The sequence below is a fragment of the Jaculus jaculus genome, chromosome 1 (assembly GCF_020740685.1).
Source record: "Jaculus jaculus isolate mJacJac1 chromosome 1, mJacJac1.mat.Y.cur, whole genome shotgun sequence".
Classification (NCBI taxonomy): Eukaryota; Metazoa; Chordata; class Mammalia; order Rodentia; family Dipodidae; genus Jaculus; species Jaculus jaculus.
Genome location: NC_059102.1, coordinates 258514503 through 258537895, shown reverse-complemented (window position 1 = coordinate 258537895; position 23393 = coordinate 258514503). Strand labels below are relative to the sequence as shown.

General features: G+C 41.8%; 1 protein-coding gene across 1 annotated transcript; it reads left to right on the top strand.

The window, feature by feature from the left end:
* Positions 1–2758: 2758 nt before the first annotated feature.
* Positions 2759–23178, top strand: LOC101603229 (zona pellucida sperm-binding protein 3 receptor-like). Its single transcript, XM_004663450.2, has 10 exons — positions 2759–2915; positions 4113–4292; positions 6615–6714; positions 12947–13032; positions 13278–13472; positions 15451–15633; positions 17519–17716; positions 20196–20396; positions 21937–22112; positions 22930–23178. The coding sequence occupies exons 1-10, from the start codon at positions 2759–2761 to the stop codon at positions 23176–23178; spliced, it is 1725 nt and encodes a 574-aa protein (XP_004663507.2).
* Positions 23179–23393: the final 215 nt, after the last annotated feature.

Genomic DNA, 23393 nt, shown 5'->3' with positions numbered 1-23393 from the left:
AAGAAAGAGAATGGCAAGTGGGGGCTTTTATGCCATGTCCTTGGAGAAGGGTGACTGGCCCAATGGAGTGCGGAGCTTGGACAGCGTTCACTATGTAGTCTCAGGCTGGCCTCAAACTCATAGTGATCCTCCTACATCCGCCTCTCTAGTGCTCAGAGAATTGCCTTGACCACTGCAAACGAATTCCAGATACATGTGCCACTCTGTGCATTTGGCTTTACATGGGTACTGGGGAATTGAAGTAGGGTTGTTAGGCTTTTCAGCCAAGCAACTTAACTGCTGAGCCATCTCACCAGCCCCTTTATTCATTCTTGATACTAATCTATTATGAGATATATGGTTGGTGTGGTAGTTTGAATGTATGTTGCCCATAGACTCAGGTGTTTTATTTCTCGCCACCTAGCTGGAAGAGGTGTCACTGTGGGTGGATTCTGGAGTCCAACCCTATGGTGTCACTGGGGGATCAGATCTGATTTCTAGCTCAAAGATATTCAGAGGTTTTTGAGTTTGGGCTGTGCTTGCTTGTGATGCTGGCTCGTTGATGGTGTTTCTCCGCTTGGACTTATGAGTGGGAGCCAGCTTCTTCCGCCATTGATGGAACTTCCCCTTGGATCTTTAAGCTGAGATAACCCCTTCTTCCCATAAACTGTGCCTGGTTTGGATGTTCATCCCAGCGATGTGGAGCTGACTACAACAGTTAGCAAATCTCTTTCCCATTCTGTAGGCTCTCTCTTCAACTCTACCAGTAGTTTCCTTTGCTAGGCAGAAGTGTGTGTGTCAATTGCATGCAATGCATTTTTCATTTCTCATAATTAGTTCCCATGCTATTGGAGTCCTTTTCAGAAAGGCCTTGCATTTGCATGTATTTTAATTGTTTTGCCTATGATTTCCTCTAGCAGTTTCAGAGTTTTTCTTACCATGAAATCATCCACTGACCATTCAAGTGTATATTAGTTCAACCTCCACAAGTTTGTGTATTTCCGATATTTCCCTTGGTGGAGATGTCTAGAATATAACAAATCATTTCAGTTTTCTTGAATGTGTTACAACTTCCTTTATGTCCTAAATAAAGCATGGTCTCTATTAAGAGAAAGTTCCATGGACTGATAAGAAGAATGTATATTCTGTAGCTATTGCTGGAATTTTTGTTTGTTTGGGTTGTTTGCTTGTTTCTTTCAAAGTAAGATCTCACTGTAGCCCTGGCTGACCTGGAACTCATTCTGTAGTCCCAGGTTGGCCTCAAACTCATAGCCATCCTCCTACCTCTGTCTCCTGAGTGCTGGGAGTAAAAGTGTGCACCACCATGCCTGGCTTGGAATATTTTACATGTCTGTTAAATCCATTAGATCTACAGCTTCTTTTAACTCAGATGTTTCCTTGTTAATTTTTTGTATAAATGACCTGTTAGTAAGAGTGGAATTAAGGTCACCCACAAGTACCATGTTGAAGATATGGGGATATAGCTTCATGGCAAAGAGGCAGCCCAGCATGCTCTGGGTTCAATCTTTGGCACCATTAAAAATAAATATAATTAACCAAAAAAAAAAAAAAAGGCCAGGCGTGACAGTGCACGCCTTTAGTCCCAGCACTCAGGAGGCAGAGGTAGGAGGATCGCATGGGTTCGAGGCCACCCTGAGACTACATAGTGAATTACAGGTCAGCCTGGGCTTGTTCGAGACCCTACCTTGAAAGCCAAAATATAAAAATAATTACTTTTAAAAGAGGGTGGGAGAAATGTCTCAATTGATAAAGTACTTGCCTTCCAAGCATGAGGACCTTAGTTGGATTCCCCCTTGATAGCCAGTGTTGATTTGGCTAATCTGGCTGGCTAGGGGTGTGTCCCCTTCCATCCTCACGGCTCCATGTGTGTCCCTGCCAAAGTTGCATACTCGGTCAAAGAGGAAGACCTGCCCTGAAGAGAGGAGGACCAGTCTTCAGTCAAGGGTACACAGGTAGCTGGGCTTCCCTGCTAGAACCTCCAACAAGCTCTCAAGGTTCTTTTGTAGAACATAGGGTAGTCAAGCTTTCAAGATTCAAAATACATCCAAATGAGGCACTGCACATGACAGTCCGCCTTTCTTAGGAAAAAGAGAGAGAGAGAAAGGAAAAAAAAAATCCAGCATAGTGACGTGCACTTGTAATCTCACTAGTGGAGAGATGAAGACAGGTGGAGCTGGGTCTTGGGTCTGTCCCACTGGTCAGTCTACCTACTGGAATGCTCCACACCAACACAGACAAGTGGATGTCCATCTTCTGAGACCAAACTCTTAACCTTGGCACTGAAAAATCCCAGGAAATCCACTTCAAAACTATGGCTCTTCTTTGGCCATAACTTCCCTATGAACATCTCTTACCTTCTAAAATAACTGAAGGGTTTATTACAGTTTCCCTGAAATAAACCTTATTTTTCACTACTACATACTTAATTTTTCCCTTTTGGCATGAACTATTCTGTATCTATTCCTCCAAATCTCACATCAATACTCAAAACAGTTGAAGGCACCTCAAGAAGGCTCACTACCATCTCTCCACCTAGAATTAACTGACCTTCTGAGTTAGAGCTCAAGGCCTAGTCTGAAAATATAAGCTGGCATTTTTGCTATCAAATATTTGTACTTAATGCATTTTCTTAGAGATTCAGTGATAATCCCTTTGAAGAGAGTTTATGTGATTTTCTTTGTACTTTATGACAAGCATAAATTCAATAACTGTTTATTGACTTTTTTCCAGTGGAAGAATACTGAAAAGACGTCAGATTATGCACTCCCCAGGAATTCCACATACACTGACCAAGAGCTCCTGGCTGCACAGAGAAGGGAACATGGCAGCCTGGCCCTTCCTCCCGCGGGGGAAAGCCTCTGATCCAACTCTGTTCCAAACAACGCTAGTTGCTTTTCTGATAGTAACTGTTCTTGGTGAGTAATGGGAGACAGGCCGGCTGCCACCTCACAGGGAGTTCATCACACTCATACTTCAAGCGGTGTCTAATGGATATCCATCTTTTGCATTATGGAGTATATTTGATGCCCTAGAATTCACGAAAATTTGCTATACTTCAATAAAAAAGATAGTTTCAAAAAACAAACAAACAGGGCTGGAGAGATGGCTTAGCGGTTAAGCGCTTGCCTGTGAAGCCTAAGGACCCCGGTTCAAGGCTCGGTTCCCCAGGTCCCACGTTAGTCAGATGCACAAGGGGCGCACGCGTCTGGAGTTCGTTTGCAGAGGCTGGAAGCCCTGGCGCGCCCATTCTCTCTCTCTCCCTCTATCTGTCTTTCTCTCTGTGTCTGTTGCTCTCAAATAAATAAATCAATAAATATTAAAAAAAACAAACAAACAAACAAATAAACAGAAAAAAAAAGATAGTTTCTGAGCTACTACTGATACCCTCTTAGAATTTCCTTTGTATGGATCTAGAAACAATCTCATCACAAAGAGTCATGATTTATCATAAATATATAGTACCTGCCATCCTGACCATGAAAACTCAGTATTTAAGTGGTTATTTAACATGCAGGGTGGGTGCAGAGAATTCTGCTGGGTCATGTGGAAGGGAATTGAGTACTTTAGTTTTGGCTAGGGAAGTAGAATTAATTTTGTAAAATTTTCTAAGGGTTTAATGCAGTTTCAACATTGTGCTAATTTCTAAGAGCATTTGTGAGTAGGCAAACTATCCAAATTTCAAAAGTCCCAAGAGAACAGAACTGAAATGCTTCCTTCCCATCACTGGCGCCCGAGGCGGCTGACCTCACATACTGTTATTGTTCGTATGCAGATATGTTTGGACTCAGGTAAGAAGTGTTGTGGATGTGGTGTGGGTACCTATAATTCTGAGGAAGCAGATATGGATAATGAAAAAATAATTAAATTGGCACTTATTACCACATTCTAACACAATATTACTGAATAGGGAAGGATGAATGAAATCCCTGTACCTTCTTAACTGTTGACTTTGTTACCATCAGCAGAAAGCTCACATGACTGACTAACTGTGCTCATTGAACACTGGGGTAATGGGAATCATGGTCACTGCTCTAAAAACCTTACTGCTCAAACACTGAGATGCTGCGTCCCAAGATGCTACCTTTAGTGCTCCTTGTAATTTTGGTGTCCAGGTGATTGTGGACCTCCACCCATTTTACCGTTTGCTTCTCCAATCAACCAGTTGTATGAGACAAAGTTTGAAACTGGAGCTTCTGTGAAATATACCTGCAAACCTGGCTTCAAGATAGTCAGTTCAAATCACCTCACCTGTGCTGTGAATGGTGCATGGATCTATAATGTCTTCTGTGAAAGTAAGTATTGACATTTATTCTCCCTTGTACTTATAGAAAGTTCTCAATGAAATAAAAACAAAAGTCTTTAAAAGTAATGTCTTTAAAAAAAATAGGTATATGCTATTTAGAAGTCAGTTGGGGGCGGGGGGCTTGCTGGAGAGATGGCTCAGTGGTTAAGGCACTTGCCTGGTAATCTTAAGAATCTCTATTCAATTCCCCAGTACTCACATAAGCCAGATGCACAAGGTGGAGCATGCATCTGGAGTTCCTTTGCAGTGGCTAGAGTTCCTGACATGCCCATTCTCTTCCTCCCTCTCTCTCTCTTTCTGTCTGCCTTTCTCTCTCAAGTAAATTAATTAATAAAATATTTTTTAAAAAGAAGTCAGTTGTGAATAAACCATAAGATATTTTTCTAACTGAAGATACAAAATTTATTCCACCTTTTGTTTGGCTATGACCAAAGTATGTCAGTAATTTTCTTATTGCTGTAAACAAAATACCCAAACAGAAATGACTTATTTGCATTTTTCCCCTTCTTGAGCCTGCAGCAGGTTGGCTCTTGTCCTGTGGCATCTTTCCTACTGTCCAATGCAGAGCAGTAGATTTCTCTTTAATGATGTTAATCTCTTTAACAATTATAGTCATGCTGCAGCCACTTTCCATGCCTAGTACCTTAAGTTTGCTTGCACTTCCTTCTATGCCAAACTTTTCATTTTTCTTATCTTTCTGTTCCACAAGGTGCTATTTCACTGTAGACTGGGATCACAGCAGCTAAGAGAAAGCAGACCAACAAACACCTTAGTCCATTATTTGTAAATTCAGCTTCACTGAAGTTCCCAGAACACAGGCAGAATACAGACTGATTTATTGCTGGAATATCACATGAATTAATTGCCTCTAGCTCAATTCCTGACAGAGTCCTCATTCCCCTTTGCAAACTCATGAGCCTAGCCTTCATAGTCCATGATGCCTTTGCCTTCCAGTCTTCCAAAGCCCCACTAGAAGGGCACATTAAGCACTGCTTATAGGATTATAATGTTTCTCTGGTCCAAAGTTCCACTATCTTCCATATTCTTCCTGCAAATAAGTTCCAAAAGCCTACGAAACACATGTGCAAGTTTATCACAGCAACAACCCCACGCACTCTCAGTTTTCTGTATCAGTTCCTTCCTCATTGCTGTGAACAAAATTCCCAACCAGAAGGAAATTATGGAAGAAAAATGGTTTAACTGATTTACAGTTTCAAGGGGAAGTTTCATGTTGGGGAAAGTATGCTAGCAAGATCTTGGCAGGCAGAAAGCACAGCTGGTCAAATTGCATGATAACTGGGCAATAATACTCTAAGGCCTGCCTCCAGTCTTCCTCTGCACCTACTTAAGGTTTCATGACCTTCACAAATAGTGCCACCAGCTTAGAGCCAAGGGTTCAAACACATGACCTCGTGGAGAATATTTAACATTCAAACAACAACAAAGGATGAACATTTTTCATATATAAAATTCACCAACATGTTTGATTCTATATCAGTGGTTTAATCAACCCAATGAAATTAAGTACAGTTTTTCCCCTTCTTAAAATATGTCATAAAAATGAGCTCTGGCCTGGTGTGGTGGCACACACCTTTAATCCCAGCACTCAGGAGTCAGAGATAGGAGGATTGCCATGAGTTCGAGGCCACCCTGAGACTCTATAGTGAATTCCAGGTCAACCTGGGCTAGAGTGAGACCCTACCTCGAAAAACAAAACAAAACAAAAACAAAAAGATGAGCTCTGTATTTACTTTTATTTTTCCTCATGAGAACAAATCAAGCTGGAGAGATGGCTCAGTAGTTAAATGCACTTGCTTGCAAAGCCTGAGGGCCCAGGTTTGATTCCCCAGTACCCAAGTGTAACAGACAGCATCAGGCCACTGAGATGAACTTCCATGCCAGGCACAGTTACGGAGGAAGGGATTTATTGAAGATACAGAAGAAGTTCCATAATGGCAGAAAAAGCTGGCCCACTTTCATAGGTCCAAGCAGAGAGAAAAAAAGCCATCACCAAAAAGCAAGTAAGCACACTGCAGGAACACCAGGTAGACCTCAGGTACTTTGCTTATCCTTAGACTGGAATTCCAGATCTACCACCACACCTTAGAGCTGGACCCTAAGGTCAGCCCAGTGACACCTCCTTCAGCCAGGTGGCAACTGGTCTAAAAGTCAAGATCAGAAGTAAGTATTAGAAAATATCTGTGGATCTATCTAGAAGCAGGAGTTAAAGTAAAGTGGACTTATTTCCTTTCATGTTGTCATAGCTTGTGAATACTTCAAATTGCTAACATCAGTTTAATTTTCCTCCTAGAGAAACAATGTAGAAATCCAGGAGAGTTAATCAATGGGAAAGTGGAAATTGTGACTGATCTTCTTTTTGGTTCTGTCATTAAATTCAGCTGCTCAAAGGGGTGAGTATAAAGCACATTGGAATCAATACTTTTCTTGTAATTAATTTTCATTAGGAGCCAATACTTCCATGTTTCAAGAATAAAATCATGTGTTAATGTATGTATCTGGAGAGTTCTTCCACCCACTCCCATTCATCCCATGCCTCTCTGCCTTCTGATAGGAAATGATGTAGATTATCTCATGATTTGTCCATTTAACATCTATTTATATAAACACAACTTAGCACAAATATTTTTATAAATAATTTACACCCTCATATATGAATGATATCTGACCATATATTGTTTTGAGCTTTGCTTTCAACTTTTTAATGATATTGTTATAGGCTGCATGTTGAGTTACCCCAAATCCATATCTCAATTCACAAAAGATTTGGAGGTGAGGCCTTCGGTATGTAATTAGATCAGGAGGGTGGAACACTCATGAAAGATTTCATAGTCTTTAAAGAGGATGTATGAAGCCACAATCCTTCCCTGAGAAATGATTTTTTCTTATTGTAGCCACTGGTAAATTACATGTGCTCTGATAAACAATCCCCAACTGAAGCTCGTGCATGCAACCCTAATTAAATTCAGTGGGTCAAGTACACACAAGAAAAAAAGAAAAGACATCAAAGTAGAAGAGGGACTAACTGGGAGGAAGAAGAGGTTCAGTGGAAGAGGTATGGGGAGAAAAAGAAAACCAGGGATATATGTGAAAGCTTGTTTCTCTGCCTCACTCTGCCATGTGACTACAGCAAGAAGACCACCACCTGTCACCCAGGAAGCAAACTTTCACCAGAACCCAACCCTCGTTGCACCCCAGTGTTGAACTCCTGTCCTCTAGAACTGTGATAATTAAATTTTCATTAAGCCAGGCAGTCTGTCATATTCTGTTCTATCTGGTCAAACTAAGACAAGTATGTTCCCAAGATCTTTAGTCTCCTGTTAACTCATCCTGTGTGTGTGTGTGTGTGTTTATGAGTGTTGTGCTAGTTAGTTTTCCATTACATGACAAAATACCTGTGATCAACAACTTAAATTATGACTCATAATTTTGGAGATTTCAGTTTCTGGTCTCTTGGCCCTGTCCTTTTGGGCCTGAGCATCATGATGTGGTAAGCCTATAGAGCAAGGCCACTCACTTCATAGTGGACAAAAAGCAAAAATGGTGAGAGGAAGGTGCCAGGGTTTCCACATGTCCTTCCAGGAAATGCCCCAAATAACAGATTACTTCAAATAGGCCCCAGATCCTATTTTTTCCAGCCTCTTTCAAAAACTCTACCAAGGGCTGCTGTCTAAGGAAAAGATTTAGAATAAAAACATTGATTAAAAAAAAAAAATTCTACCAAGCTGGGGACCAAGCTTCCAACACATGAGCTTTTGAGGAATAGACCATATCCAAACCATAACAGATATAGTTTTTCAGTGAGTATATCCCAGCTAATCATAGTTATGTACTTCTATTCTTGTGTTGTCACATACAGTTCTGTATATGCTATGATATGTGTGTGCACACATAGCTGAAGGATAATATTCCAAAAACGGAAGTGTTGCCTTATATAATATATATATGTAGATAGATTTAAAAAACAATTATTTATTCATGAATTTGCATGAGAGATACAAAGAGAGAGGAGTAAAATAGGTGTTCCAGGGTCTCTTGCCCATGCAAACAAACTACAGACACATGTACCACTTTGTGCCTCTGGATTTATGTGGGTACTGACTAGGGAATAGAACTCAGATCAAAAGGCTTTGCAAGCCAGCTCCAAAACCACTAACCCTTCTCCTTCACCCAAACATTGAAATGTTGATGAATTTTATCAAATAGATCTTCATAGACTATTTAAGTTTTTGCCATTTATAAAATGTCTATTCTTAAGGCAAGCTTCCAGTTTACATCTATGACTGAAAATTTTACCAAGCTTTTAAGCTTTTACCTAGTAATGTGATAAAAATCAAACGACCTCTGTTATTTAACCTTTCATTAACAACAAGAGATGCTTCAGGAATTCCGCCAGCTCCTGGAGGCTGAACAACACACTTTTAAACAACAAATGGATAGTGAAGAAATTGAAAGGAAATTGTAACATTTCTAGAATTGAATAACAACAAGAACACAACATACCAAAACTTATGGGATACAATGAAAGCAGTCCATAGGGGAAAATTTATGGCACTAAATGCCTTCATAAAAAGACAGAGTTATCCCAAATCAATAACCTAACCATCCATCTAAAGGCATCGGAAAAACAAGAAGAATCCAACCCAAAAAGCTCTAGATGGAAAAAAATACTCAAGATCAGAGCATAAATTAATAAACTAGAAACTAAGAAAACAAGAAAATTGATGAAACAAAAAGCTGGTTCTTTGAAAAAAATAAATAAGATCGATAAACCCCTGGCCAATTTGATCAAGCAAAAAATAAAAATAAAAAAAATAAAAAGATGTTGAAAGATTGAACTTTCAACAGGAGCAGGGGGAAGCACTTGGAAAGAAAGGCCCTGGAGAGAATGGGATAAAGCCTAACCTTAAAAATTATTTTAGCTCTGGTCTGCAATTCCCAGATCCAGAATATAGTTGCTACCCATAATGAGCTATTGATCAGAGAGACCTATGAGGTCCCCAAAACAAAACAGGTTTCTGTCAAAGCACTTGATTACCTGCCTGAGGAAAAAGGTAAGACTCTATTGCTGAAGACACCATATACTGCCAGCACAGAAAAGGGAGTGACCTGACTAGAATCTGGAAGAGAGCCAGTCCCCAGCAGTTAACCCATCTAGTACTGGAAAGTGCTACATGAGCTACTGGGGGAAAGTGGCCAACAACAGTCCAAACAAACAGAGGTCTAAGCTACTCAAAATCAAACACCCTGACAAGTGTACACACAGTGCAATAGTGGCACACAGCCCTGGTAGGTAACCAGTAGCTTTCTGATTGGCTAAGAGATCTGCTCAGTGTAAAGGAACCCACATCTGGAGCTGGGAAATAGATCCGAATCTTATGGAGTCAGGAGTCAAAGATTATGCTCTCCAGTGTCAAGCTCTCCCTAGTTTTTGGCTAAAAGAAGGGCTGCATCCATCAAATTCTCTCCAAATTAATAAGAAATATCCCAGTTAACCTGTGCTGATTTCACTCTCCATTGGAGAATCTGTTTTTCCTCTTTTCGAAGGCTGTGAGACCTGGGGAGATAAACTACTCCTCACGCTTCAGCCACACCCCAGCTGAAATCACAGAGGAATTAGAGAGATAAGCAAGAATGCAACTTTCATGGTGAGCCTGACAAGCATTGCCAGGATAAAGGAGCCAGACCCTGAGGATACTCAACATTTACCAAAGCAGAGGTCCAGCAGCTCTTAAAAGCTCATCATGGGGCTGAAGAGATGGCTTAGTGGGTAAGCACTTGCTTGTGAAGCCTAAGGATCCTGGTTCGAGGCTCAATTCCCCAGAACCCACATTAGCCAGATGCACAAGGGGGCGCACGCATCTGGAGTTCGTTTGCAGTGGCTGGAGGCCCTGGTGCGCTCATTCTTTTTCTCTCTGCCTCTCTCTCTCTCTGTGTATCTGTCGCTCTCAAATAAATAAACAAAAAAAAATTAAAAAAAAAAGAAGCTCATCATGAACAAAACTCACCCACAACAGCTCAGGGAATTTTGTGGAAGAGAGGGTAGAAAGATTGTAAGAGCCACTGGGCATTGCCCAGAGACATTGCCTTCCCTCAACCCATAGGGAATACCTACATTCCCATGAAGAGGGCCCAGCAGAAGGGGGCAGGGACAAGGGAAAGGATGACATCAACTCATGATGTATCCATACTAGGTATGTCCATAATTAATAAAGAATAAATGGGGGAAAAGCTATTGTGAATGGGATTTTTCCCAATTTCTTTTTCAGCAAGTTAATTTTTCTATAGGAAAGCTATTGATTTTTTTCTTTTTAAATTCTATTTATTTGCAAAAAGAGTCAGGTGGGGTGGGGGGAGAATGAGCACACCAGGGCCTCTTGCCACTGCAAACTCCAGATGCATGTACCATTTTGTGCATCTGACTTTACATGGGTACTGGAAAATTGAACCTAGTTTTATCAGGTTTTGCAAGCAAGCAGCTTTAACTGCTGTGCCACCTCTTCAGCTCCAAAGTAGCTTTTTTTTAAATAGTTTTATTTTTAATAACAACTTCCATGATTGTAAACAATATCCCATGGTGATGCCCTCCCTCCCCCCTTTCCCTTTTGAAACTCCATTCTCCATCATATCCCCTCCCCCTCTCAATCAGTCTCTCTTTTATTTTGATGTCATGATCTTCTCCTCCTATAATGGTGGTCTTGTGTAGGTAGTGTCAGGCACTGTGAGGTCATGGATATGCAGGCCATTTTGTGTCTGGAGGAGCACGTTGTAAGGAGTCCTACTCTTCCTTTGGCTCTTACATTCTTTCTGCACCTCTTCTGCCAAAGCTATTGATTTTTTTGTGTGTTGATTTGGTATCCTGCTACTTTTGTATGAATGTATTCAGGCACATACATTCAGTTTATAACACATATTATATAATATTGTTTTTCCTAATTTCAAAGGTTCCTTTTTTTCTCAGAATAAACTGATTGGATCATCGTATATTTTTATTTCAAAGTGTTCCTGCATTCTAATTGATATTTTACTCATGAACTTTTTTTAAATGTTTTTTTATTTATTTATTTGAGAGCGACAGACACAGAGAGAAAGACAGATAGAGGGAGAGAGAGAGAATGGGCGCGCCAGGGCTTCCAGCCTCTGCAAACGAACTCCAGACGCGTGCGCCCCCTTGTGCATCTGGCTAACGTGGGGCCTGGGGAACCGAGCCTCAAACCAGGGTCCTTAGGCTTCACAGGCAAGCGCTTAACCGCTAAGCCATCTCTCCAGCCCTCATGAACTTTTTATTGATACTCAGGTTATGTGTGTGTGTGTGTGTTGTGAATGAATGCTGAAAACATCACGGGTCTTGTTCCCTGAGAACATCATCTACCTTTCTTTGTCTTGGAAACAAGGTCTCTCTTGCCTTTGGAGCTTGCCAATTTGCTTAGGCCAGCTGGCTAATGAGCCCAGGGATCCTCTTTCTTTGCCTCACCAGCATATATAACATTTTTTTAAAATTTGGGTTTTTGGTTTTTTCCAATCTAGGGTCTCACTCTAACCAAGGGAATTCACTATGTAATCTCAGGCTGGCCTCAAACTCACAGCAATGTTTCTACCTCTGCCTCCCAAGTGTTGTAATTGAAGGCACGTGAAAGGCTTCTGGCTGCAGCGTGGGACATGCTAAGCCTGAATCTGATTGCCGAAGAGCTCCCCTCCTACAGTCACTCATTCTTCATAGCCCCTCCACCCCCATGTGCGACTCCGGTGTGCAGGACCCCTGTTGAAGTAGCCAGGATGCTCCAAAAGAAAGCTGCAAGTTCTCCAAGAACAACCCAACCTCAGACATGAACATCTTCCTCTTTGTATCTGTTCCCTCTTCTTGAGTGGGTAGCCAAAGCAGTCCCAGAACACTCCTTGGAGTAGGTCAGCAGGGTGGCACCCTGCAAAGGGAAGCTGGCTCTTATAGTGATGGTAGAAAGTTTTTTTTTTTTTTTTAATTAGCCACACTTCTCTGATGGCTTATACAGATTGTCAGTTTGATGGAACCTAGAATCACCTGCAAGGTCAGGTTAACTGAGGTAGGAAGAACCACCTGAACAATAGGCAGGGTCATGGACTCTTAAAAAGGAGATCACAGGAGCTGGAGAGATGGCTTAGCGGTTAAGTGCTTACCTGTGAAGCCTAAGGACCCTGGTTCATGGTTCAATTTCCCAAGACCCATGTTAGCCAGATGCACAAGGGGGCACACACATCTGGAGTTTGTTTGCAATGGCTGGAAGCCCTGGTGTGCCCATCCTCTCTCTCTCTCAAGTAAATAAATTTTTTTTAAAAGGAAATGGCAGGATGAGTTCTAGCATTTTTCACACCACTATTTCCTCCCTGCTGATGTGAGGAAGTGACATTGGCTTGCTTTCTGTTCCTGCCATGCTTTCCCTGACAAGAGAGATGTCCCCTTGAAACTGTAAGCTGAAAGTAAACCTTTGCCTTCCTTAAGCTGCTTCTGGTTGGGTATTTTGTCTCAACAATGAGAAAGTAACTGACACAACATCTATCATTATTCTTTCCCTGGGAAAGGGTATCTTACCAAAGTATCAATTGCTGTTTTGAGATAAATTCCAGGGAAATCTTTGATCTGTCTTTCAGCTATCTCCTAATTGGGTCAGCAACTAGTCAGTGTGAGATCCGAGGAAATGGAACTGACTGGAGTGACTCTCTCCCAGAATGTTTAGGTAAGTAAGATTTTTTTTTCCTGACATGATAATGGCACCTACCATGTTACCTACTGATGCTCCTACTGATGCCCACCTACCATGCTAGCTACTGATGCTCCTACTAATGCTCGCCTGCTGTGCTAGCTACTAACACTCCTTGCATGTCTGTTGCCCGCTGTGCCCTCCATTCACAATGGCCAGAGCTTTGGATTTGCCATGCTGCCCTCCCTGATCACTCCTTCCTCTTCATGCTCTCACTTCAGCTATCAAGTGTGACTCCCCACCAGCCATCATGAATGGGAAGCACAGTGGTGGACACAGAGACTTCTACACATATGGCTCCGTGGTCACCTACAAGTGTGAGTCCGACTTCTCACTCATAGGCAATGCCTCCATTTCCTGTACAGTGGTGAATAAAACAATGGGAGTCTGGAGCCCAAGTCCTCCCACCTGTGAAAGTAAGTCACAGTGATGAACTTCGAAGAAAAAGAAAAGCATATGCTCTGGGGACAGTGGGATGGCTAGAAAACCAGTCATTGAAGTACCAAAGTCATTTATTCATTCAGCTAATCTTATGGCAGGCTGCATTAATGGGAATGGAATAGGCTATGGTATGATAATTACCTACAACAGAATGCATGTATTTTATAGGAAATGTCTTTTCAAGCTCCTTTTCCTGCCTTGGTAGTAGGGGAAACTTCCAAGGGAAGCTCAGTGTATGTGACAACCTGGAATTTGGAGGTGCTCCCACCTGAGAGTCAGAATATCTGCAATCAGTTCAATAGAGACAGCAAGAAGGGTCAACTCCCGACTTTAATTCTCTGACCTGGAAGTAGAACATGCCATTGTCTTTACAGCCTTTTGTCCGGATCTAATTTGTTGTTTGTGCTTAGCATCCATCCAGGAAATAGAAAAATGGCTGCCCACTAATAATGTCCTGCATGTACCTGTGAAGAAAACAAGACTGTATCAACCTCAGTATGTTAACAGTAGAACAACAGAGAAAGTACAGTTCTCAGACTACTACATATGCCAAAGAGCTAATATCAGTGTCTGAGGGTAATGGTCTAGTGTGTCTTTCATTTACACAATTAAAGCGCCTTAAAAACCACAGTGCCATCCTTCTGTTTTGACTCCATACAGGACATAATCAACACTGTGTGTGAGGGGACCACATATAAAGATGAGAGTTAAAAATGCCTGCAGGAGAGGTAAAGGAGCCAAGGCTCAAAATGAGGGCAGGTACCTAATAATGAAGGGTCTGGTATGTGACACTCAGGAGTCCATAACTAGTGAAGCAGAGACATTGATGGGGCAGCTTGAAATGAGACAGAATAAAACTGACAGATACCAGCAGTTAAGGGTCTTCAATTATAGCCATGGTAGTGTCTTGGGCAGGAATGGAGAGGTACCTAGGTTTCAGGACTGGTTAGGTGAAGACTGGGACACAAGGTGTAATAGTCTTTGTAATATGGAGCAGGTCTCTCTGATGCTCTAGCTGCCCCTTCATGATGGTCATGTCATCACTCACAACCAAAACCATCATGGACATTAGGCCATGATATTGGAATGACTTGAAGACCTGGAGTTTGGGGCTTCAAGGTTTGAATTGTGCTAGGTTTTTGGTGGTTTTTGTTATTGTTGTTGTTGTTGTTTCGTTTTGTTTTGTTTTTAGTTACTTACTTGAGAGAAACAGAAAGAGTGTGTGTTAGTTGAGTTAGTTCACAAAGCCTTCCAGCCACTGCAAACAAATTCCAGATGCATACACCACCTTGTGCATCTGGCTTACATGGGAACTGGGGAATCAAACCTGGGTTCTTAGACTTTGCAAGCAAGCACCTTAACCACTGTTGCAATCAGGTTCACATTGCTGGTAGAAATCACCCAACCAAGACCAGCTCGTGGAAAAAAGAGGTTTGTTTTGGCTTATGGGCTCAAGAGGAAGCTCCACAATGGCAGGGGGGAAAGGACAACATGAGCAGAAGGTGGACATTACCCCCTGGCCAACATAAGGTGGACCATAGCCCAGGAGAGTGTGTCAAACACTGGCAAGAGGAAATTGGCTATAACACCCATAAGCCTGCCCCCAACAATACTCTCCCTCCAGGAGGCATTAATTCTCAAATCTTCATCAGCTGGGAACCTAGCATTCAGAATACCTAAGTTTATGGGGAACACCTGAATCAAACCACCACAACCACTAAGCCATCTCTCTAGGTCTCTGCTAGTTTGTGTTGACGAGGAAATTGGTCAACTTTATCACAATGACCAACATGACGGGGCTTGAGCTTTCCAAGAGCTTTCCACTGTCTTCCTTGTGCTTCGCTGACATAGCTGGACAAGGCCTTCCTTTGAGCCACACCAACTTCTGCAGTCACGTCTTTATTGCCATTTCTCTTGTATTACCTAGATACTTTTCTTCCTGTGTTTCTCTAGAAATCACCTGTCACCCACCACAGATTGCAAATGGAGCCCTTATCTCTGGATTTGGACCTTTATATACTTACAAGGACTCTATAGTGATCAAATGTAAGAAAGGCTACAGACTCAACGGTAGCAGTTTAATCCTCTGTGATACTAACGGCGAATGGTATCCTTCCATCCCCACCTGCGAACACAGTGAGTATGGACTCCATCTAATGTTATCCCAGTGTTTGGTTGGGGCATGCCCACTTTAATGCCAATGATTATAGTAGTTCCCCCAACTTTCTTGTTAGAAGAAAGGTAAGCTTGTCATTTCTTAGTTTTATTTGAATGATTCCATGTATATCATATGGTGGTCACATCAAGAGTCTGTTGATATTGTGGATTGTATATTATCAAAAATTCCAGTAGGAGATAGTAAAGTATGTTAGCAGATTAAGAAATTATGAGTCTTCTTAAAATATGGTGGTGAACTTCTTTTTAGACAAGTATTATTTCTTTCTTTTCTTTGAGGTAGGGTCTTACTTTAACCCAGACTGACCTGGAACTTGGAATGCATGCTATAGTCCAGGCTGGCCTTGAATTCACAGTGATCCTCCTACCTCTACCTCTCAGTGCTGGGATTAAAGGTGCATGCCTCCATGTCTGGATGACAGGTCCTATTTCTAGTTCATATTGAGGGATCCAGGATAATGTTTACCATAAAACCTTGACATATCAATACACAGATTGATCATTCATAAAATTCATGATAACTATTGCCAACATCTATTGAGACATGCTAAACACTGAAAACTATGCTTTAGCTCTACTACCTCATTTACTAATCACAGAAGTCTTAAGAAACAGCTACCATTTTTATTCCATTTAAGAGATGAGAAACCAGCTGGGTGTGGTAGTGCATGCCTCTAATCCCAGCACTTGGGAGGCAGAGGTAGGGGATTGCCATGAGTCTGAGGCCACTCTGAGACTACGTAGTGAATTCCTGATCAGCCTGGGGTAGAGCAAATCCCTACCACAAAGAGAGAGAGAGAGAGAGAGAGAGAGAGAGAGAGAGAGAGAGAGAGAGAGAGAGAGAGAGATGAGAAACCAGACATTCAGCAAACAAATCAAGTAATCAAGTTACCACAGTTAATCAGTGGTAGATGCCACCACTCTGTTGTGGCTTATCTGTTCCTTCCTGCTGTCACAAGAACCTAGATGTCATTCAAAATACACAGTGATGGTCTAGAGAGATGGCTTAGTGGTTAAGCACTTGCCTGTGAAGCCTAAGATCCCCAGGTCAACCTGAGCTAGAGTGAAATCCTAACTCAAAACAACAACAACAACAACAAAAAATCTGATAGGGAACTTGAGGCCAAACCATGAAGTTCCAGGTGATGATGCTTTACTATCAAAGAGATACCTCTTATTTTTATTCCCCATTAGGCAAAGAGTCTTTTGAATGTTAGTCTTCCCTTGGATGAAATGTCTGCAGTGCATCCCAGTGGTCTCCATGCCTAAAGAAGGACCAACCTTAAGTGCAGTGAAGTAGAACAGAGCGTCATATGGGTGGACCAGCACCTGGAACTGTCTTTCTCCTTCCCATCCCCTGTCCTCCTAACGGCCTCTGCACAGACACATACATCCAGTGTTTGACATTAGTCTATTGGGTAGTGATATGACCCAGTTTCTCACTGGTATTTCCATTAGTCTTTATCAACTGGTTTCTTTCTTTATACTAAATCATTTATTATTTATTTACTTACTTACTTACTTATTTCAGAGAAAGAGGCAGAGAGAGGGAGAAAGAGAGAATGGATGCACCAGAGCCTTCAGCCACTGCAAACAAATTCCAGATGCATGCACCCCTTTGTGTGCATGTGTGACATTGCATGCTTGCCAGTATGTCTGGCATACATGAGACCTGGAGATTCAAACCTGAGTTCTTAGGCTTTACAGGCAAGTGCCTTAACCACTAAGGCCCCTCTCCAGCCCTCATCTGGTTTCCTGATGAGGAAGCAGTGATATCCATGTTCTCTGTTAGTTTCACTATGCACCCTGCCAATCCCAAACACTTTTCTTCTGCCTCTATTACCAGGTGGTTGCACTACCTTGCCAGACATCCCTTTTGCTTCCTGGGAGAAAAATATTCTTACCCTGAAGAATCTGGATGGATTTGAAGTTGGGACTGAGCTGAAATACCAGTGCAAGCCTGGATATCAACCAGCTCCCAGTGAGGCTCAGATTATAACTTGCCAGGAAAACAGGACATGGACACTTTCCAAGGGGTGTGAGAGTAAGTGAACTATAATGTGTTTGCACATATATTCCATGTATCTTTTTTATTGACAACTTCTATACTTACAGACAATAAGCCATGGTACTTCCCTCCCTGCTTTCCCCTTCACAACTCCACTCTCCATCATATCCCTTCCTTCTCCCCGTTAGCTTCTCTTTTGTTTTGATGTCATTCTCTTTTTCTCCTGTTATGAGGGTCTTCTGAAGGTATTGCTAGGCACTGCGAGATCAAGGATATTGAGGCCAACTTCTGTCTGGACAGTTGCATTGTAAGGAGTGGTATTCTTCCTTTGGCTCTTACATTCTTTTGGCCACCTCTTGTGCAATGGACCCTGAGCCTTGGAGGATATGATAGAGATGTTTCGGTGCTGAGCACTCCTCTGTCCCTTCTTCTTAGCACTATGTTGATTTTTGGACCCACCACTTTATGATGCCTTATTTTATCCATTAGGGGCGGTCATGGTTTCTCGAAAATTCATGGTGCTTGTTTGTGTGTAGCAGTATTTGCACATTAAAGGAATAGTTAAATATTTCAGTCACTATAATCTGGATTTGCTTATGTCAGTCTTTCTGGAAATTCTAAGCAATCTTTCTTAGGCTTTTTGTGTCAGTAGTCATATTTCAATACAAGTTGACGTCTCAAATCTAGTTTCAGACCATGAGTCTGAAGTTGAGGCATTATCAGTTATTTAACAACAAACAGCACCCCAAACCCAATTTTGTCACAAATATTTAGTAGGTATGTTGTACAGGATGGGTGGGTAGAAGGGCTAAAGAGGAAAGTCCATTCCTGATAGGTCCAGAAGACTTCTCCTCTGGCCAGGCCAAGCAAGAATACTCATTCTCAGTCACTGGCCTGGAGTCAAGTGCCACAATATTTCTGCCTAAGGTAGGCAGTTTTGTGGTCTCCACAGAAAGCTACAGCACAACATCATACCTAGACTATGATCTATTGCCTTCCAAGACCAGCACAGTGCAGGGGCAGGGTCAAGGCCTTTCCTTGTTGTACCTACCTGCCACTACTGTCTATTGATGGCCAGAAAGCATGGCTGCCTGCTAGACATGATACATACTGGTATACAAGTCCACCCTACCACAGCTGTGGTCTCTGTCTGGTACCAGGGCCACAGTAAGCTCAACCATGGGTGCTAGCTTGGGGGCAAGGGCTCTTGTGTTCTGACAAATATTGGGTTTTATCATGGCAGGAGTTACAAAGTCCTTAACTTATTTCTTTACCCTACCTGCTACAGATGAGATCCTTTCTTGACTCAAAGTCATGATAACTCAAGGTTGGGTGAAGGAAAGTAGAAGAACTTCCTTGGACACCAAAGCTGAAACTAATCTAGGTCTTAGATTTTTTTTTCCCCCCCTTTGGTTTTTCTGAGATAAGGTCTCACTCTAGCCCAGGCGATCTGGAATTCACTAAGTAGTCTCAGAATGGCCTTGAACTCATGATGATCCTCCCACCTCTGCCTCCCGAGTGCTGGGATTAAAGGCGTGCGCCACCACAGCCGACTGGATTTTCATGTCTAAAGAGGTCCTATTTGCAGGCACTGGCATGGAGGCAGAGGACTCGGGGCGCTATCTCATAGTAACTTCCACTAAGGCAAACTTGTTACGGATCACAAATCTAAGGCCTACACTTAGAGAGATTGCCTTTCTTTCCTCCAGGTAAAAAGCACCTTTCTTCACAATGTAACGCTCTGAGTTAGAGGGGTGATGTGGGGTTGCAACTCTTTCCTTCTGCCTTCTTCAACACATCCTTCTCTTCTTACTGTGCAAAAACCAGTCGCTGCGCTCTCTTACCCGATTCTCTTAACTCATCAAGGGACTTTGGGCATGAATAGTTGTCCCAGCTATGTTTTGATGAGGAAGTAATCAGAACAGTGTCTCATTGTGTCATCTTGATACTTCTTTTTCTCTTTTCCTTCTAAACTGTGTTTATAAGTATAAATATTTTTAACATGAAACTTATCCTTTTGATAAGTCCTCTGATATATAATGTTATACATGTTAACTCTATATCTAGACTATGTTACACAGCAAATTCCTACTACTTAATCATCTTACACAACTGAAACATTATACCTGTTAAGCAATTCTCCACTTCTCCTCCTCCTTAAATCTATCTTTCTATTCTCTGCTTCCATGAGTCTGACCAGTAAATCTTTTTTTTCTAAGTGGCAGCGACAGACAGAGGCAGATGGGTAGGTGGGGGGGGGGGATGGGCACGCCAGGGCCTCCAGCCACTGAAAACGAACTCCAGATGCATGTGTCCCCCTTGTGCTTCTGGCTTAAATGGGTTCTGGGGAATCAAGCCTTGAGCTGGGCTCCTTAGGCTTCACAGACAAGCACTTAACTGCTAAGCCATTTCTCTAGGCCCCAGTAAATCTTTCATAAAGATGAATGATGCTCTGGTCAAAGGTGTCTTTCCCAGGTGATTTCATTAAACATGAACGTCACTTTTTATCTTTCAGGGGTGTGCTGCCCAACACCAGATCTGGAGAATATCAAAATCATAAGTGAAAGGAAAGATTTCTCTAGTATATGTACCTATGCCTATGGAGACTATGTTTACTATATGTGTGAGGAAGGCTATTACCCTATATCTCCTGATGGCAGGAGTTTATGCCAAGTAGATGGCATGTGGAACCCTGTAATACCATTATGTCAGCCGGGTAAGAATGCAGAGGGAGATTGTCGTCAGAAATAACCCCATGGCTGGGTGTGTTTGCCTGTTTCCTTTTCCTTCTCAATGCACTTAAAATGCACTGAAGAGAGTTACAAAATACTGACATCAGTATTTCCTGCTTATCAAAGCCTGCCTATGTTTTGCCTTTTCTTTTTCTCCTTTAAATTTTTTTTTACTGACAACTTCCATAATTATAGACAATAAACCATGATAATTCCCTCTTCTCCCCCACATTTCCCTTCACAAATCCACTCTCCATCATATCCCCTCCTCCTCTCAGTCCCTTTTTGATTTTGATGTCATCATCTTTTCCTCCTATTATGATGGTCTTATGTAGGTAGTGTCAGGCACTATGAGGTTATGGACATCCAGGTCACTTTGTGTCTGGAAGAGTGCATTGTAAACAGTCCTGCCCTTCCTTTGGCTTTTTCTTTTTCTTTCTTTCTTTCCTTATTTATTTAGGTATACTTAAATCATAAATGGTAAACTTTATTTTTAAAATGTTATTTATTTATTTACAAGCAGAGAAAGAGAAAGGAGAGAAAAACACATCAGGACCTCTTGCTAATACAAATGCATTTAGATGCATGCAACACTTTGTGCATCTGGCTTCACATGGTTACATGGGAACCAAACTCTAGCCAATAATTTGCAAGGAAGTGCCTTTAACTACTGGGCAATCTCCCCAGTGCATGAATAATAACTTTAAAAGAAAGTTAAAAAGAATTTTCCTTCCCACACCAGAGGCCTCACAGCCCAGGAAGCACGCTGTCCAGAAGCAACCACTGTGACTAGATTGTTTTGTTATCTTTCTAGAATCCTTATCTTTGACTCAAGAATCACTTTGTGCCTCTAGTAAAGTTTCCATGAGAGTCTTTGGTCCCTTCCAACTCTCCAAGTATAAGAATCTCAAAGTTAATTGCTAAGTTATGGAATATTATAAATCCTCACTAAATCTATGATGGTCACCATGCCTCCATGATTTTTCCACTTCCACTTTTTTTGTTCACTTCCACTCTTAACAACCTGATGACGCTCCTGGCTGGCCACCTGATGTAGAATAAAGATGAGACAAGAATAAGTCTGTCTGTCTCTTCTTTATCTCTTGTACTTTCTTCATTTTGCTAATAAAAAAAAAAGCCACTGTCTCCAATGAACCCAGGCAGATCATAAGATGAGGACATGAAGAGTATATGCCTAGACTAGGGAAGAAACTGAGGCCCACAGGTTCTAACACTTCTTAACTTTCTCTGTTTCACTGTTGGTAAAATGTTGATAATAATATTAACTACTTTGTAGAATTATGAGGTTTAAATGAGATAAGACAAGGAAAAATTTAGCAACTCAACACACAGCACTTTCTCAATAATATTATGTCTACTATAATTATCATTAAAATGAAGAGTTTAGAACAACTCTCATTACCTGACTAAAAATACAAGCAAAGTTTCTCATCATTTTCATTGTCAAATTCTATTTTGATACCTTTCTCTGAAAAACAGAATTCCAATCTGTTTCCATTAAAGGTGTGTGTCTAAAACCAGAAATAAAACATGGAAAGCTGTCTGTGGAGAAAAATCATTATGTTGAAATGGAAAAGCTAACTCTTCGCTGTGATTCTGGCTATGATATAGTTGGTCCCCAAAGTATCATTTGCTTACAGAACAGAACCTGGTATCCTGAGATACCCACATGTGAAAAGGTAAGTAACACAATTCAGAATTCTATGCTGTCATCTCTAAAAATAGTAGTCTCTTGCTAAAACTTTATCCTAGTTGACAGTAATGGCATCTGACTGTTGGCTTGTTTGTTTGTCTAAAGCAGGGTCTCACTATAGTTCAGGCTCACCTGGCACTCACTCTATAGCCCAGGCCAGCCTTGAACTCACAGGGATCTTCCTTCCTCAGCCACTGAGAGCTGCGATTAAAGGTGTGTGCCGCCACACCTGGCTAATACATTTTATTGCTGTTTTTGCACCTGACTCCTGTCAGTATGCTCAGTCTGCCAAAGTTAACACAACCTTGAACTTGAAGAGACAAATCTTTCTTCTCTACAGCTTGAGGCAAAACTCCAGAATTGGGGATCCCCTTGGCCCCATGCCTGCACACTACCTTTCCATTTCTGTAACAAATGTGCTTTCACTCATCTCGGATTGCTCTTAAGAACTACCCACCCTGTGTCCTTCTGGAAGTGCTCTGCCCTCTCTCTAGTTCTGTGTCTTCTCTATATCAGCTGTGCTTCCTGGCCCTTCCAGAGCAGATCTGGAGCTGATCTGTAATCTGAGCACTCAGGAGGGGAAGGCAGGAGGATTACAAATTCAAGGTCTGCTTGATCTGCATAGGAACACCCTGTCTAAAACCAAAACCAAAGCAGATGTGGGTTTGGCCTGCACGTGGACACCTGTTGGGACGCAGTCTCAATTTCCTTTATACCCATCTGTCCTTTGGCTAACTTCACTTTTGCCAGGAATCTCCTCAGAATGCACCCTCCTCCTACTCACTGATTTTCATTACCTTTAGGAGGTTCTGAAAGGCTGTGAACAAGTACAAGCAGGCAGAAAACTCATGAAATGTCTCCCGAGCCATGAGGATGTGAAAAGGGCCTTGGAGGTATATAAGCTGTCTCTGGAGATTAAACAATTGCAAGAAGAGAATAATAGATGGGAAAATACCCAGAAGAAATTTCATAAAGATGAAGCTATAAAGGAGCCATTTCTACCTTTAAATCAATATACAGAATCTCCACTCAGTAATAATTCTTACACTTAGGCACCATCACTCGTGTAAGAAGTTTCTGGGCTAGAAGATCCTCATGCGGTCAGTGCTGTGAGGACGTGTCATTGTTACGTAGTCATTGTGGTTCTGGTGTCTTCTTTGTGCAACTCACTATTAATGGTTAAATAAAGAATCAACTATCAAACCCCACTTTGCCATGTTGTCTGTCCTGGTCAGTGTGACCCAAGAGCATGACATACCCGGTATGC